At 59.8% G+C, this 15,703-nt stretch overlaps 1 protein-coding gene across 2 annotated transcripts; it reads left to right on the top strand.

Moving 5' to 3' along the window:
- The first annotated feature begins 2,491 nt into the window (after positions 1 to 2,491).
- MAFK (MAF bZIP transcription factor K) lies at positions 2,492 to 13,957 on the top strand. Of its 2 annotated transcripts, none has more exons than XM_012759411.2 (3): positions 2,492 to 2,693; positions 10,236 to 10,315; positions 11,018 to 13,957. In XM_012759411.2, exons 2-3 carry the CDS (start codon positions 10,280 to 10,282, stop codon positions 11,447 to 11,449), a joined length of 468 nt encoding a protein of 155 aa, XP_012614865.1. In that variant the 5' UTR covers positions 2,492 to 2,693; positions 10,236 to 10,279; the 3' UTR covers positions 11,450 to 13,957. The 2 variants fall into 2 exon arrangements, with proteins under 2 accessions (XP_012614865.1, XP_012614866.1); XM_012759412.3 differs by lacking the exon at positions 2,492 to 2,693 and adding an exon at positions 6,789 to 9,590.
- The last annotated feature ends 1,746 nt before the right edge of the window (positions 13,958 to 15,703 follow it).

Here is a 15,703-nt window from a genome sequence, read left to right on the forward strand (position 1 = left end):
AAGCAGATTTGTTGCCTGGTAAGCACCTGTTTTCTGTAGGTGGCACTTTCTTACTGAACCCTCACATGGTGGGAGGGGGTAAGGGGCTCCATCAAAACGTATTTATTTTAGAGACAATGTCATGCTCTGTTACCCAGGCTGGAGTACAATGGCACAATCATAGCTCACTGTAACATCAAATTCCTGGGCTCAAGAGATCCTCCTGCCTCAGCCTCTCAAAGTGATAGGATCCAAGTGTGAGCCACTGTGCTTAGCCATAAATTTTATTTTTTATTGTGGTAAAATACACATAATGTAAAATTTACTATTTTAATCATTTTAAAGTGTCCAGTTCAGTGGCATTTAGGACATTCACATTGTACAACCATCGCCAATAATCCATCTCCAAAACCTTTTCATCATTTAATGACTTCTTTTTAAAAATTTTAAATTCTTGGCTGGGTGTGGTGGCTCACGCTTATAATTCTAGCACTCTGGGTGGCTGAGGTGGGCAGATCATTTGAGCTCAGGAGTTTCAGACCAGCCTGAGCAAGAGTGAGGTCACGTCTCTACTAAAAAAATAGAAAGAAATTAGCTGGACAACTAAAAGTAAAATATATATATATATATAAATTAGCCGGGCATGGTGGCGCATACCTGTAGTCCCAGCTACTGGGGAGGCTGAAGTAGAAGGATCGCTTGAGCCAGGAGTTTGAGGTTGCTGTGAGCTAGGCTGACACCATGGCACTCTAGCCTGGGCAACAGAGTAAGACTCTGTCTCAAAAAAAAAAATTAAATTCTGGATCCATTTTAAATGTATACTGGTATATGTGTGGATACAGTGTGGAGCCAACTTTAACTTTTTTCTAGTTATCAAGTGGTCCTGATGGCATATATTAAAAAGCCCACATTCACCACACTGTGTTAAGCCCATTTTAAAATTCAAAAAGTGAGCATGAAAAATCTGTTGTCGGGTTAGAGAAACGACACTATGGAAAACTGAACAATCCCTACCTCTAAGCCAGAGTCCTGCCACTGAGGACAGCGGGAGACACCTGGGGGTGTCATTTTGGAAACATCCCGAGAGGCGGGGCCAGTGGCTGCTGCTGCTGGGATTGGTTCATTGGCAGTCGCTGCTGCTGAGGTCATCATGGGCATCAGTGGGACTGGGTTGGGAGAGCATTTGGGAGCAGGACAGTGCAGGAGGGAGCCCACGTTCTCCATGGCAAGAGGTCACAGGGGCCACTTCACAAACACCAAGCCAGGCCGTGGCTAAGGACTTGCTCCTGTAGGGGCCCAGGATACGAGTGCCTTGTAAGTGCCTGAGCCCGGGAAAACAGACTTTCCAAGACCCCTGGGCAGACTCTGTTCCTCTCCAGCCTGGCCGTGTGGCCTCTTTGTCCCCATTCAGGTGAGGGTATGGCTTCATTAGAGAGTTCTGGGAGCAGGTCCAGAAATACACCCAGAGCCTCGCCCTCCCATCCAACTGATTCTGAATGGGTCACCTCCCCAGCCGTCCACCGGTGACAGGAAGAGGAGGTGGCTCCTCAGGGGCTGGCCCCTGACTCCTTGGCCAAGTGTGCCCTAACCCTGATGTGGCCCTGCCTTTGCTGGGCCTGTATGTCCCCATGGCAACCATGAGGGGGGCTTTACATGGTGGCCTGTGTGCCCCCTCAACACCAAGGCTGTGGTCAATAGCCACTTGTCTTGTCACGATTTTTATTGTTTTTATTTTTTTCCTAACAACCAAACAATGTGGGAACTGTTTTCATCTTGTCTTTCATAAAGAGGAAAAATAATTCTTGTTACCCATTTCTTGGTCAAACACTGGAAACAGAGGAGGGGGCCGGTCAGTGGGACCTTCCAGGCGTCCCTCCTTATTTGCGGGGCCCCCTGCCCTGCTCAGTGGGCGGTGCGACCCTGCCCGTTCACCCCTCTCCACCCCCCTCCTCCGGGACAAACCGCATGCCCTGTGGCCTGGCCGAGATTCCCAAAGCACTGTTACCAGGAAGCAAACTCCCGCCCTCCGCACGCGCAGCGCCCTGCGCCCCCAGCAGACTCTCTGGAACCGCCGTGGAAGACGCAGCCCCAGTTGCACGTGTGGCCTGCGCAGCCTGGGGCGCAAGCACGGGTGCCTCCGGCGGGCCCAGCACGCGGCCCCTCGCAACACCTGTGTAGACGCGAGCCTAGGTGGAGGTTCCCAGTCTTTACAGGTGGGCACGGCGGGCGCTGGCCCCGCCCGGGCGGAGGGGGCGGAGCCTAGCTGAGGGGCGGGGCGAGGCGTGACCGCCCAGAGGGCGTGGCCGGCGGAGCCCGGAGGGGGCGGGGCGGAGGCGGGAGTGGGCGTGACCGACATGGCCTGCCGGGTGGGCGGGGCGGCCCCTGGGGTGTGGCATGGCTGGCGGCGTGGGCGTGGCGAGCTGGCGGTGTGGGCGTGGCCCTCGGCGTGGGCGTGGTGTGGCCGGCGGCGGGGGCGGGGTGGGGCGGGGCCGGCGTGACGCGCGCCGACGCGATCCCGGAAGCGGAGTCAGATGCTGGGGAGCCCGGCGGGCGCGCTGGCGGGCGGGGGGACTTGTTGTTCTTCGCGAAGTCGGAGCCGGAGCGCCAGGCGGCGGCGGCGGCCCAGGGGCGGCGCGAGGGTGAGCGCGAGCGCGAGGAGAGCGCGTGCCCGCGAGGAGCCGCCGCGCGCGCCCGCGCCCCACGCGCGACGCCAGGTGAGCAGCGGCCGGCCTGGGCCGGGGCCGCGGGGCCGCTGAGTCACGGCCGCCTGGGCGCGGGCTGGGCTGGGTCGACGCGCCCGGGACCCCCCCTTCCTCTGCGCACCTGCCCAGGTGGGCCGCGCCGGGGTTCTCTCGCCCCGCCCCTGAACGTGTGGCGCGGCCCGCCAGGCGCCCACCCCAGACCCGCGGCCGGGAGTGCGGGGCGCGGCGCCACGTGCCGGGAGCGCGGAGGGGCCTGGGCCGTCTGCACCTCGCCGCTTCCGCCCCGCGCTTCCGCGGCGGAGCCGGGCCTGCCCTCCTGCGTCCCGCCATGGCGGGAGCCGCTCCCGCCCAGGGGCAGGGTCCACGCCGCGCCGCGGAACGAGCGGGTCCACGCGCCCTCCGCGGAGGCGAGGGGCCGGGCTCAGGGTCCCGCGGGGTCGAGCTGCGCGGGCACCGGAAGCCGTGGGTGGGGAGGCGGCAGGTGACAGTCTTGGCGGCCCGTGTCACTTGGCTCACGTGTGGCCAGGATGAGGGCTCCTCCAGCTCTGACCGTGTCAGTTGTTTGAGCTCTGTCAAGTTCAGGAAACGCGCGCGAGGTGTGTTTCTGCACAGTCTCTGGGGCTGGGAGCTTGTGCTCCTGGCTCTGACTTGGGTCCACTTTGGGAGAAGCATGTGGTCCTGCCCTGCCCACGTGTCGCGGAGTCTCCTGACTGCTGCTAGACTCCCCCAGTCCGTGGAGCAGCCTCTTTGTGTCTCTGTTAATGATTAGGGTGGCTTACTCTCCATGCACTCCTGTAGCCCAGGCAGAATCGGATCCACTAACCATCCATTCTGCAATGGACCGACAGACTGCTCCAGAGACCCCGAAACTGCCACATGACATGCCTGATAGAAATCTGTGTGGCTTGGCTTGAACTCAGCTCTTCCCTCCCCTTTGATTGACCAGGGTGGGCTTTGGGAATCTCTCGACTGGGGAGGCTCTGCTGTGGCAGCAGCGCTGTGAAGCTGTCTCCATAGGGTGCAGGCCTGGGCTGCCATGCCGCTGCAGCTGCGCTCAGCAAACCCGAAGTTTCCAGGGATGTGGAGCTTTAGAAAAGGTGTTAGTCTACGCAGGTGGGTGGGGTCTAGAAAGGTGTAGGTGGGCCGTGCAGGTGCGTGGGACACAGCTACAGCCCATTACGTTGTAGGCATCCAACACTATTTATGAGAACTTCCCTTCTTAGGTAACCCAATAGGAATGTCTGGGAGTTTGACCTTTTAGAGGGAGTCAACTTTTATAACTTAAAACTAGACCTCTCATTGTTCCAGAATAAAACATTTATTAAAGCAAAAACCAAACCCGGCTTCTCTGGAGCACAGTTGCCATTTGCACTTGAACTTAGCTTGGGTTTGGAGGGACCAGTTCCAAGTTTAGTATTGCTTACTTCCCAGGTGGTTGCTAGAATCAGGAGTTGGAAGAGGGGACTCATAGAAGGCGGCTCCTACGAGGGTCCAGCCCTTTCTCCAGCCCCTGTGAGGCCACTGTTGGGTAAGACGTTTTCCTGGCCATTCCTTGTCCTCTGAGGTGCGTGCTTTTGCTCTCGGAGCTGTGTGAGGGCCGGAGGGTTTGTTTACAATCTCAGAGCTGTTTGCCATCCGGCCCTAGAAGAAGTTATGCCTGTTTCTGTCCCGGCCGTTTGTGAGTCTAAAGGTTTCAGGAGTGGACTTTCTGGGTTTCGGGTCCAGTCCACACGGGAAATGGAAATCCGGCCAGCTGGGAGAATTCTCTGTGTGGCTCCTCAGAGCAGTAAACAGTGACTCACTGCTCTGCTCCCCACCCTCCCTGTTCCCTGTGAGTGGAAGATGCGTTGCTCCGGTATTTACTTTTGCTTTTTATAAGTCACAGACTCGTCATGTTTCCGCTTTCTTACAGTTTCAGGAAATTGAAAGTGTCACCTTAAAATTGTAGAATTTCAGAGCAGGTAGGAAACCTGAGTGGTCACACATCCATCCTGACTGCCCATGTTAGGTGGGGAAACTGAGGCCCCAAGGGGTCACTCACCCAGCCTGAGGTTGCAGAGGTGGTGGCTGGGAGTCATGGTCTGGCCCAGTGCCTGCTGTCTAGTGAGGTGCTGGGGTGGAGGCGGCTCTCCCAGCCTCCCTCTCCCTGCCTGGCTTCCCGACCCCAGTGCTGGGCCAGCTTCTGTGTTAGGTGGCAGGAGCCGGTGTAGGGAACACACGTTCCCTGCCTGCCAGGAGCTCACCATGCAGTGAGGCGCCACCTGTCCACAGAAGGATCTAGAATCAGGTCTCAGTAGAGGGCACTTGCCTTCCACAGGAGGACATGCCCAGCATAGAAGCCCAAAATGGCAATGGAGCAGGGAATGGTGGCTCAGGAGGGATGCAAGACCTCCACCCACCTGTGTGGCCAAGATTGAGGCACCAAAACCAGAGTGAGGGTGTCTGGTTCGGCCAAAGCTGTGGTCCAGACAGGAGAAGCTGGATGAGTGGACAAGAAGGAGAGACAAAGGGGTTGGGGCAATGGTGTGTGAGTGGTGTAGTGGGGGCTGATGGTCACCTGAACTCCGGATTCAGAGAAGAGAATGGGGAGTGTCTGAGTTGCTGGGCTTTTCCAGGGGATGTCCCCGCTGGATGTGGAGGCTGGAGCTGGGGATAGAACAGACCCCTTAGCCCTGGTGGGAGCCTCAGGCAGGGAGACCACTCAGCAAGCTGGGGTGTGGGGAGGGCTGGGGTGGAGGAACCAGGGCGGGGGGTTGGGGGGTGGTCTGCAGCTTGCTGTCAGCCACGGCAGCTGCCTGAGTCACCTCTGGATGTAGCTAGGATGACACAGCTTCTTCGGACTGCAAATGCAAGGTGACCAGACGTCCTCCAAACAGGGCAGACAGTCGTGGCTTGCAGGAGGGCGACTGGCCAAGGCCAGGCTGCAGGCTGGTGTGGTCCGGGCTGGGGGGTGTCGAGCAGGGTGCTGCAGGACACATCCTGCACGCTGAGGGGCCACATCTGGGGCGGGAGGGGCAGTGGGGAGCCTTCCTGGTCCGGGACATCTCAGTAGGATGAGTCATTGGCCCTTCTTGGGGACCAGTTTGGGAGTGCCCTCTGGGTACCAGTGCCACCTCAGCCCCACCCACTCTCCGGGCCCATAGGAGGGGCACCCGCTTTGTTCCCTTGTCAAAAGCCTCCCGGCAGAAGCAGCCACATCTTCGGTGGATTCTGGTTTTGTGGATTTGCATCTGTGACAGCAGTGGCTGCGAGGAGGGCAGTTGCTGCCTCACTGCCTGGATTTTTGAATCTGCTCCTCTTGGGTAGAACTTCTGTCTTCCTCTCACCACTGCTCCATCTTCCCATATCTGACATCACCTGTGGGTACAGGAGTGGAAGGGGTGCTCCCAGGAGGGCTGGAGATGGTGGGGGTGTGGCATTGCAGTCCCCAAGAACTGACGCCTCGAGGAGAGCCCACCCGTGCTAGCTTCAGAGAACGAGATGGGTGGTCTGGGTCAGTCACTTACCTAGAAAGGAATTAGAGCCCTTTGGAACTGTGACATCTCTCTCCTGAATAATCCATCCCTGTGGCCGTCCATGTGAGCTCTGGCCAGCTCCCCACATGTCTTTGTGCAGAAGAGGTCCCCTCCTGGGCCCAGAAGTGTCTTTCTCGTTGTGTGCCAACACACGGAGAGACATTGGAGGCTGTAAACCCCCAATGAGCTCAGTCAGAACAGTAGGTGACAGTGATATTTCCTGGGATTTAAAAAGGGAGAAACAGGCCGGGCGCTGTGGCTCACGCCTGTAATCCTAGCTCTTGGGAGGCCGAGGCGGGCGGATTGCTCAAGGTCAGGAGTTCAAAACCAGCCTGAGCAAGAGCGAGACCCCGTCTCTACTATAAATAGAAATAAATCAATTGACCAACTGATATATATATATAAAAAAAAAAATTAGCCGGGCATGGTGGCGCATGCCTGTAGTCCCAGCTACCCGGGAGGCTGAGGCAGCAGGATCACTCGAGCCCAGGAGTTTGAGGTTGCTGTGAGCTAGGCTGACGCCACGGCACTCACTCTAGCCTGGGCAACAAAGCGAGACTCTGTCTCAAAAAAAAAAAAATAAAATAAAAAATAAAAAGGGAGAAACAAGCCTCTGGCTCACCTACCTTCTGAAAGGGCAGTTTCTGGACTGTTGATGCCAGCTACATGCCCTGCCCTCTGGGGTGCTTAGGCACAGGATTCTGAGTCCCTGCCACACCCTCCCTGGGCAGAGCAGCCCTGCCCTGCACCTCGTGGGCCCCAGTGGCACTGGCTCCCGGGTTTCTCCCACGGGACGGACACAGTGGACTCCACGAGGCTGCTGGTGTGTGTGCTGCCTGTTCCAGAGGAAATGGTTTTTCCTGTTGAGCCTTGTTTAGAGGGACATCCCATTGACGTTTTTGGCATTGGGTTGAAAATCCTATGTCTTCAATTAGAAAAACAGTCACCTAGTGGGTGTTCCAGGTTACAGGTGCTGACTGAGGCCACTCTGGGACAGCGTGTGTTCAGGGACGTGGGATGTGGCACTGTTGTCTCACGCAGAGCCGCGAGCGTGCACCACAGAGATTCAGACTCGCCGTTTCAGGATCCCAGCCTTGGCACTGGCCGCTAAACCTCTCTGGTGACTTTGCTGAAATTCATGAGACCTCACAGGGCATCAGGCCCCACGAAAGGCCTCGCTGAGATCTGTCTGTTGATATGGTGAGGCGTGTGCTGAGTGGGCTCTGGAGCCGACTGGCTGCCGGGGTGGCAGTGCTCTTGGGGCACACAGGAGCTGGGAAGCCCCTCTCGGGTGTTCTGTGACAGAGATGTGTGCTGCTGCCTGTGGCCTTCTAAGGTTGTGTCTCCAGCCTGGCTTGGAGTGGAGTCCTTTGTGGGCGCTCTGGTGGCATCCAGGCTGCCGGAGGTCTGTGATTTATGAAACTCCCTTTAAAGCAGCTGTTTTAAAATGAGTTGCTTTACAAACTTTCTCACACACGCAAAGCTCTTCTCTGAATCTCTTTCCAAAACCAAGCTATCAGTTTTCTTGCCTTTGGTGTTGGAAGCGACTTTAGGTCAGTACCACGTGGATTTGTGCTATGTGTTTTGGGTAGACGTTAGTACCAGCATTAACCTTTCCACGAGCTGAGCTCGCAGAAGCAGCGCCATGCCCGGCCTACCTTCTGTGCTTGGCACCAGCCTGAAGGGCAGGACCCCAGTCTGGGAAATCTGGGCTCCGACTTGGCTGGGGCCGTCCTGCCTCACCTTTCCGAGCCTACAGGTGTCTGGTTCTTGGGCCCTGGTGCAGGTATGCCTGAGCACTGGGGACATGGGGGAACATAGGCATTGTACAGCAGCCCCAAGTGCTTGGTGACCTTAAGCTCATTAAAATGGTCAGCTGACCCTCATGGGGTCGCCAGCAGGGGCCTGAGCCCCTGTCCTAGTGTCCTGGTCACCTCGGCATCCCACCTCCTTAATAGAAAGATCCCTGCACTGAACTTTGCCCCCGGTGTCCAGCCAAGCTCAGGATATCACCTATGGGTCCAGCCAGTGGGCCCCTTCACTGGACCTCCCTTTTCCTCTTGGCTTTGTGAGGCAGGCAGTGGCCCTGTGGGCCCCAGGGAGCAGGTCCTCACCGGGTGGGAGGGGCCTCGGGTGTGTGGGAATGTGAGCTCCGGCTCTGTAAACAGCTGGTGACTCACCGCATAACTATGTCACTGGCCGCTGGGTCCTGTGCACTGACGTGCTCTGAGTGTGAGCTGGGAGAGCCCGCGGCCCTTCCCCTCGGACACAGAGACCCTCTGGTGCTCCCAGGCCTGCCTCCCCAGGCCTTGTGGGTGGTGGGAGTCAGCTGGGGCCCTGCCCCCCAAGTGTCGGCTTCGCCCCACCCTCCGGTGGGAGGGTCAGACCCATGGAGCGCTGGCTTGTTGGGTCCCTCCCAAATGACGGGGTTCACTGCAGCTCTCTCCCTCCCTGTGAGCGTCACCCCAGACCGCTGCTTGCTGCCTCTCAGGGTCCCTGTGGAGAGTGTCCGGTCCCTCCTGCCCAGGAGCCCAGAGCCCTCCAGAGGCCTTCCCCGGAGTCCCGCTCTGCCCGCCAGTGCTGTGAGAGGGCTCGGACCCTGTCTTGGTTTGCAGTCCTCTGGTTGTGGGCAGTGGGAGGGCTATGGAGACATGGCCCAGGGCCCCCAGCAAAGGCAGGGCCCAGGGGTGGGGAGGTCCAGGCCAGGGCTCACCAGTGCAGGCTCCGGGTCCTGGGCATGCGGTGGGTGCAGTGGGGTTGCCCACCCTTGGGGCCAGAGAGACACTTCTCCCAGGGCTGCCCTCCGTACCTGAGGAGAGGACCCCTCTCTGCGTGTTTCTCTGATGTCCCTTTTGCTCATCTCGTTCTGCGCTTGAAGTGTGGGGAGTGAGCGGTGGGGGCAGTGTGGACCCACCATGGCCATCTCGTGTCCTCCATAGCCCCTTCCCCGTGGGTGGGGGTGCCTGTGTTTGTTTACTGCCTGACTCCTCGTGATGTCTGCGCACAGGCCTGACCTGAAGTCCTCATTGCTTTTGGGCTTCTCTGTCTCCATGACGACCGTGGGGGGGCTGGCCACTTCCCAAGGTCACCATGGCAACTATCAGAGGGGAATCATGCTTGGGATGGTTTGGCTGGGTTTTTCATGAATGATTAGAATGTGTGACACAATGCAGACGGAGACTGGGCAGGGCTGGCGCGGCGGGCGGGGGTGGCGGGGACAGCTCCCGCCAGACGGCCCGTTAGCTGGTGAGGCGGCGGCTCCCCACCTCTGCCCACAGCCTCTAGACCTGCTGGCCCCCAGGAGCCCCCGCCCACCCTCAGGCCATAGGGTCCTGGTGCAGGGGGCCGCTTTCGTGGAGGTGGTGATGTCACAGCTGCAGCACCCTTGGCTGTGGTAGGTGTCCCTCGGGCTGCAGAGAGGGCGGGGCTGAGGGGTGGCAGATGCTCTGCCCCGGCCCATCTTTGGGGGTGAGGCTCCAAGAGGGCTGGGGCTCCCCTCTCAGCAGGCAGCTGAGTGTGAAGTGACAGGCATTTTGCCAGGCGGGGCCACCGTCCAGCTGGGCCAGCTGTGCCTCTGCGTGCTGGGCTGGCTGTTCCCGGAAGGCCTCGCTGCTGGGCGCTTGGGAATCCAGGACAGAGCACCTTGAGCCTCTTGGGTGCAGGCGTGTTGTCTGAGTTCAGGAGGGGACTCACAGGAGGAAGCAACAATTACTGACGCCTGGCGTCCACCCTGCAGCCCTGGCAGCTCCAGCACGGGGGAGGGCAGTAAGGGGCAGGGTGTGGCTGCTGGGGGCTCTGGGGCGGGGGCCCAGCTGCTCTGTGGGCCCACACTGATGCTGGAGTGGGGTGCGGCCGGGAGCCCCTCACAGGGCTGGGGTATGGCAATGTCCTGTCTTGTTTTCCGGGTGCTGTGACTGGACAGCACGGGCCGAGGTGCTGAGTCTCCTTGGGGCATCCCTGCCGAGAGAGCAGCCGCCCGTCTCCAGCCTGCCAGAACCTAACCGCACTTGCTTCTGTGTGCTCTTTTTTGTCTTTCTAGTTACGATTTCCAAGCAGTTCCGTCCTGGTGACCGTGTCCAGGTTATGACGACTAATCCCAAACCGAACAAGGCATTAAAGGTAAGGCACCGGGTGGCTGCTCTGGGCAGGGCCGTCACTGTCCCCGACACAGGCCTGGGAAAGGTTCTTCCAACCCCAGAGCCTCTTCCTTCCCAAGCTGCCCTCAGGATGTGACGGGGCCTCCCTGTCACCAGGACTGGGGGGCACTGTCGGCTGGGGGTTGTCAGTGGGAGAGGGGGTGACAGAAGTGGGGACTCTGGCCCTGGGAGACCCTGGCCCCGACATCCAGGGAGATGACTCCCAGGCTGAGGGGTGGCAGGACGGATGCCCGCCAGCTGGGGCTGCATCTGTGATTCCCCAGGCCCTGTTTCTGCCCAAACTTGTCACCCAGCATTGGGTGGCAGAGTGGCCTCTTGTGACCAGGGCTCTCTGGCTCCTTCTGTGCTGGTACTTGCTGCCTCCTGGCCCTGTCAGTGTCACTGGCAGCGCAGGACACACGTGTGGGTTGACTGATGTCACTGATGCCCTCCTATGGGGATAGCCCTTAAGTCTACCCTGTTCCAAGATGGCTGTGTGACAGTGGCAGTTGTCCCAGGGGCCACCTGTGGCTTAATGTCAGGCAGCCCCCAGAGAGTGTGCAGAGGGTCACAGCCAGGGCTTTGTGCCCTGGACACTGGGCTCCTGACTACCTTGTTGGGCGTCCCCGCAGCAGCCGTCCCTAGGGCCAGCCCTCCCGGTGGTGACCGGCTCTCTGGCCCGCAGGTCAAGAAGGAGGCGGGCGAGAACGCCCCGGTGCTCAGCGACGATGAGCTGGTGTCCATGTCGGTGCGCGAGCTGAACCAGCACCTGCGGGGCCTCACCAAGGAGGAGGTGACCCGCCTGAAGCAGCGCCGGCGCACGCTCAAGAACCGCGGCTACGCGGCTAGCTGCCGCATCAAGCGGGTGACGCAGAAGGAGGAGCTGGAGCGGCAGCGCGTGGAGCTGCAGCAGGAGGTGGAGAAGCTGGCGCGCGAGAACAGCAGCATGCGGCTGGAGCTGGACGCCCTGCGCTCCAAGTACGAGGCCTTGCAGACCTTCGCCCGCACCGTGGCCCGAGGGCCCGTTGCGCCCACCAAGGTGGCCACCACCAGCGTCATCACCATCGTCAAGTCCGCGGAGATTGCCCCCTCCGTGCCCTTCTCTGCCGCGTCCTAGTGCCTGCTGGGGCCTCGTGGGGGGCAGTGGGTGGGCGCCTCCCACGTGCCTGTCAGAGGGTCCTTGGGACCCAGACTGTCAACATCCACATCAAATGCGGGTCCTCGGGCCACGGCAGCTCACGCCAGGGCGAGGTTGCAGGTGCAGGATGTGGAGCAGGCTCTGGGGAGCCCCTGCCACACGCCACCACACTCATGCGCACATGCGTGCTCACACACTCACACGCCCTGCCCCTGCTCCCCGGTGTATGTGTCTGGTTCTGGAAGTTGGTGTCTCGCGCCCGTGGGAGTCAGGATGTAGGGTGGGAAGGTCCTGGGAAGGAAGGTGCTGAGGTCCCCTGCAGGGGCTGCCAGAAGCAGCAGCTGCCCCTGCAGCCTGGCTGGCAGGCGCTTGTCTTCCACGTGCTGTGGGCAGCCCGCCAGCCCCTGTAGGAGCCCTGCTGCTGTGACCGAGCTCTGGCTGCCCTGAGAGGGGAGTGGATGGAAGGTGGTCAGCCCCTTGGTCTTCCAGCCTTCCTTGTTGAGATGCACTGTGACCTGCTTCAGCTCTGAGCATGCAGCCTGTGCCGCTCAGGCATGGGTGGGAGGGCCGCCTGCGTGGGCTGGTGCGTGTGTACGCATGTATGCACGGGTGCACGTGTGTGCACCTGCATGTATGTGTACAGGCTTGCCTGCCATCACTGCATCCGTGTACCAGCACCTCAGGGGGCCTTGGAAGAGCAGCTGGTCGCATGGAGAGGGCCTGTGGGTATGTGGGAGAGGGAGGTGTATGTATGTAATGGTCCTGTGTCGCCTGTGTAGGTGCAGTAGACACCTGCCCACGGGAGCCAGCCCACTCAGTCACAACCCCTTGGGCCATTCCCGGGTCTCAGTGCAGACAGGCAGGTCTCAGGCGGGTTTACCCAGAGCTGCCTCTTGCCAGCTGTGGTGGGCACAGGGGAGAGTGTGAGGGTCTTTCTGTGGCCTGGATGGCAGGGCTGCTACGGCCCAGGTAGGGGCTGTGGCCTGAGGGATGCTGGTGGACGTGGAGGTGGGGGGGGGCGTCCTGTGGGGAGTGGGGGAGGAGGTGGGAGCAGTGCCCAGGAACATGAGAGGTGGGCCTGGGACGTGGGGAGGGTCAGAGGGCGTGACCAGAGGGGCGAGGCCGGACCCTGGGCCAGGAGTGCCTTGGCAGCTGGCAGGAGGCAGGCTCTGCAACCCTGCCCCTGCGCTTTCTTCCTGGAGCGTGCAGTGGCTGTGTCTTGGCCGTCCTTGGGCTTCCTTTCCCAGGGAGCCCTGAGAGCTCCTGTGCCTGTGCATGCAAGTGGGTGGCAGTCCTGGGGTGAGCTGGCGGGATGGAGCCCTGGCCACTGGCCAGAAGCTGCCACGTAGGAAAAGCCGAGGTGATGCCAGGACCCGGCCTCTGGTTCCCTCTAAGCCTCGCCCACCCAGGGAGACCCCAGCAAGCGGCACCACCCCCTGCAGGGTGTGAGCCCCATGGGAGGGCAGAGGACGGGCAGCCCCAGGGCTGTGACACAAGTCTGTCTGCTGTTAGAGTGACCAGGAAGCTGCAGGCCCAGCCGGCACCAGGGCACACTGGGCCTTGCCGGTGCAGAAGGCCGGTGTTTAGGTAAAAGGTGGTGACACCACAGCCATGGTAGGTAATCCATATTGGATATCGATAAGGACCATGGGAATATTTAAAGAGAGAAAGATTATATATATATATAAAATTATATACACATTTTATCGTATAGGTTTTTCGTAGCGATTTTCCTTTTCCGGTTTGATACTGTAAATCTTTATTAGAGCAGAGCCGCAGTGCACGTTGGACGGCGGGAGTGGGGGCGGGTCGTCCTCCTTCCTGGCTTCTCAGAAGGAGGCAGGTGCCCGTTGTCTTCCCTCCTCTTCCGAGGCTGCACTGGCCCCACGCTGGCAGGTGCTGTGCTCGGAGCCGCAGTGGGTTGCAGGTTCTCTCCAGTCTTGGGGTTCTTGGTGTCCCTGTCTTGTGGGACGTTGGCAGGTGGGGGACCGTGGGACGTGGGCTGGGGAGGGGACGTCCCACCCTCGGCTCTGCCTGCCCGAGATGGCGCGTTCTGCTCTTTTCTGATCATTGAGATTTCATTGTCATGATTTAATATATGGATTTTTTTTTTTTTTATTTAAGAAAAAAAGACAAGGACCTCTTTGTCGTGTGGGTTTGTTTTCTGTCTCTGTGCCTCAGGCTTCCAAAGAAGGCAGGTCTTTGCTTCTCCCAAGGCGGTTGGGACCCTCTGTTTCCCGTGTCGTCACCCAGTTTCTCCTGCCTCTGTGCTACTCGGCGGTTTCATTTCAATATTTATTTTTGTGCTGCTTTTTACGTGATATAAATTATTGAGGAGAGATCACATGTGTGGACCCTCGCCTGGCGCAGGCCCCCACTTGCAACCCTGCCCTGTCCCCGTGTCGTGGCTGCCACCTGATTTACTGCTGTACATCTTGCTGCTGTGACTGCTTTTGTACCTTTGCAATAAAGATTTTTCTGTTTCCAGATCCTTCTCATTGTGATGTTGGTGCTTTGGGCTGGGGCTTTCTTGGGCCAAGAACCCCTGTCCTGGGGGCTGCTGGGGTGTGCTGGGCCCCTGCATGTCCCCTTATGTCACCTGGAGAGGTGGCTCAGGCTGGGTTTCCGGCACTTGCAACTGTGATGCTGGGACAGCCGTGGGAGCGGTGTTGGCTGGGCAAGACACAGGTGGCTGTTTCTGCCTCCACATTCTGGGCTCACTCTGCACGGCAGAAGGTTCCTGAGTGTCCCCACCTGCCCTGCCCTGAAGCTGCCTATTCACTGAGGCAGCCTTTCCTTTCCTGTTGGGCTTCCCAGGTGGGTGTGGGGTGCTGGGCATCGCCTCACTGCTTTGTCCGGGGGCTCTAAGACGAGCCCGCGGGAAGTGAGGGAGACGTGTATATTAGCAGAGCTCAGCACAATGACGTAAGTGGTGGCCCCTTCTGAAAAGCTAGGTCCTGTCCTGACTCGTGCTGCCCCTGCCAGCCCTCATGGGGAGCACCCCCACCCCGCTGTCCCTGTCCTCAGCCGTGGGTTCACCGGGGCAGGAATGCACTTTGGTGCCAGACCTCTTGGGCTGAAATCCCAACTCTGTGTGTGACCTTGGGCCAGTTCCTTCCCTCTCTGAGCCACAAGTTCCCGTCTGTAAATGGCGGGTGAGCAGTGATGTGCACAAAAGGTGCCTTGGCAGAGTGGGGTTTGAGTCTGTGCTGGGGCTGCTGCGCCCCGAGCTTGTGACACCAGCAGTGGCAATGACAGGTGTTTTCCCAGCTAAGCCAGACGTCCCTGCAGCCACCCCTGGGCACCTGGTCCCAGCCTGCCCTTCGAGGGGAGCTGTGGCACAGAACCCCTGCCCAGCCTTAGGCTCCTGGAGGCAGACAGGGGCGTGGTGCAGGAGACCCTGCCCTGGCCAGCTGCCCAGCTGCGGCAAGGTGGGTCCAGGGCCCCTCAGGGCTTCTGCCCTTGTGTGTGATTGCCGGGGATTTTCTGCCTGGCTGTTTCACAAATGAGGCTGAGAGAGTTCACACCATTTGGCAGGAGCACCTGGCCCGCTCCTCGGCCAGTGGGCGGAGCCTGGGGTGCTCCTTCCCCATCATCTGTGTTCTCTGTCCCTCCTCTCTTGTGCACCCACAACCCCCGGGGAGGCGAGGTGGCAGCCTGGACTGCCCGGCAGCCGTATTCCCTCTGTGCGTGGCAGGAGCACTGGGCGTTGCACTCAGCCTGCGTGGCTTTGGCACTATGTTAGAAGGCAGCGGGGCCTTGTGCACAGGGCACAGGTGTCTGGCAGGGTAGAGAGAGTGGGCCTGTGGAGCCAGCCCCCCCAGTGTCCAAGTCCCTGAGCTGTGACCTCAGGCAACTCGCTGGACCTCTCTCAGCTTGGCCACCTTCCTAGCTGTCCTGAGAACCGAGTGCACGTCGGGTTCCTGGCTCAGTCCTTGGCATACACAGCGGGTGGTCAGTCAACGCCAACTTCCCCCTTCCCCAAAGCACGGGCCTGAGGCACCGTCCGGCAAACGAGCCTGTCCTGTGGCATCTCAGTCCCTGCAGCCTGGAGCCCACACAGTGTCTGGGCTTCCAGAAGGGCCCTTGTGCACTTGCTGTCTGTGCACAGCTCTGGGCAGCTCAGGCCCCAAAGGGCTGGCCCTCTCCAGGTCAGAGGCAGAGCAGGCCCGGGTTTTGGCCAGGCCCCCACCCCCTAGCTCAGCAGGGCAGCCCAGCGTCCTGCCCCTCTGC

The sequence above is a fragment of the Microcebus murinus genome, chromosome 19, assembly GCF_040939455.1.
Source record: "Microcebus murinus isolate Inina chromosome 19, M.murinus_Inina_mat1.0, whole genome shotgun sequence".
NCBI lineage: Eukaryota > Metazoa > Chordata > Mammalia > Primates > Cheirogaleidae > Microcebus > Microcebus murinus.

Bases quoted from the DNA above. Each gene is read 5' to 3' on its own strand.
- MAFK (XM_012759411.2), top strand. From the start codon at position 10,280: ATGACGACTAATCCCAAACCGAACAAGGCATTAAAG. The intron at 10,316-11,017 runs GTAAGGCACCGG...TCTGGCCCGCAG, and splicing joins AACCGAACAAGGCATTAAAG to GTCAAGAAGGAGGCGGGCGA.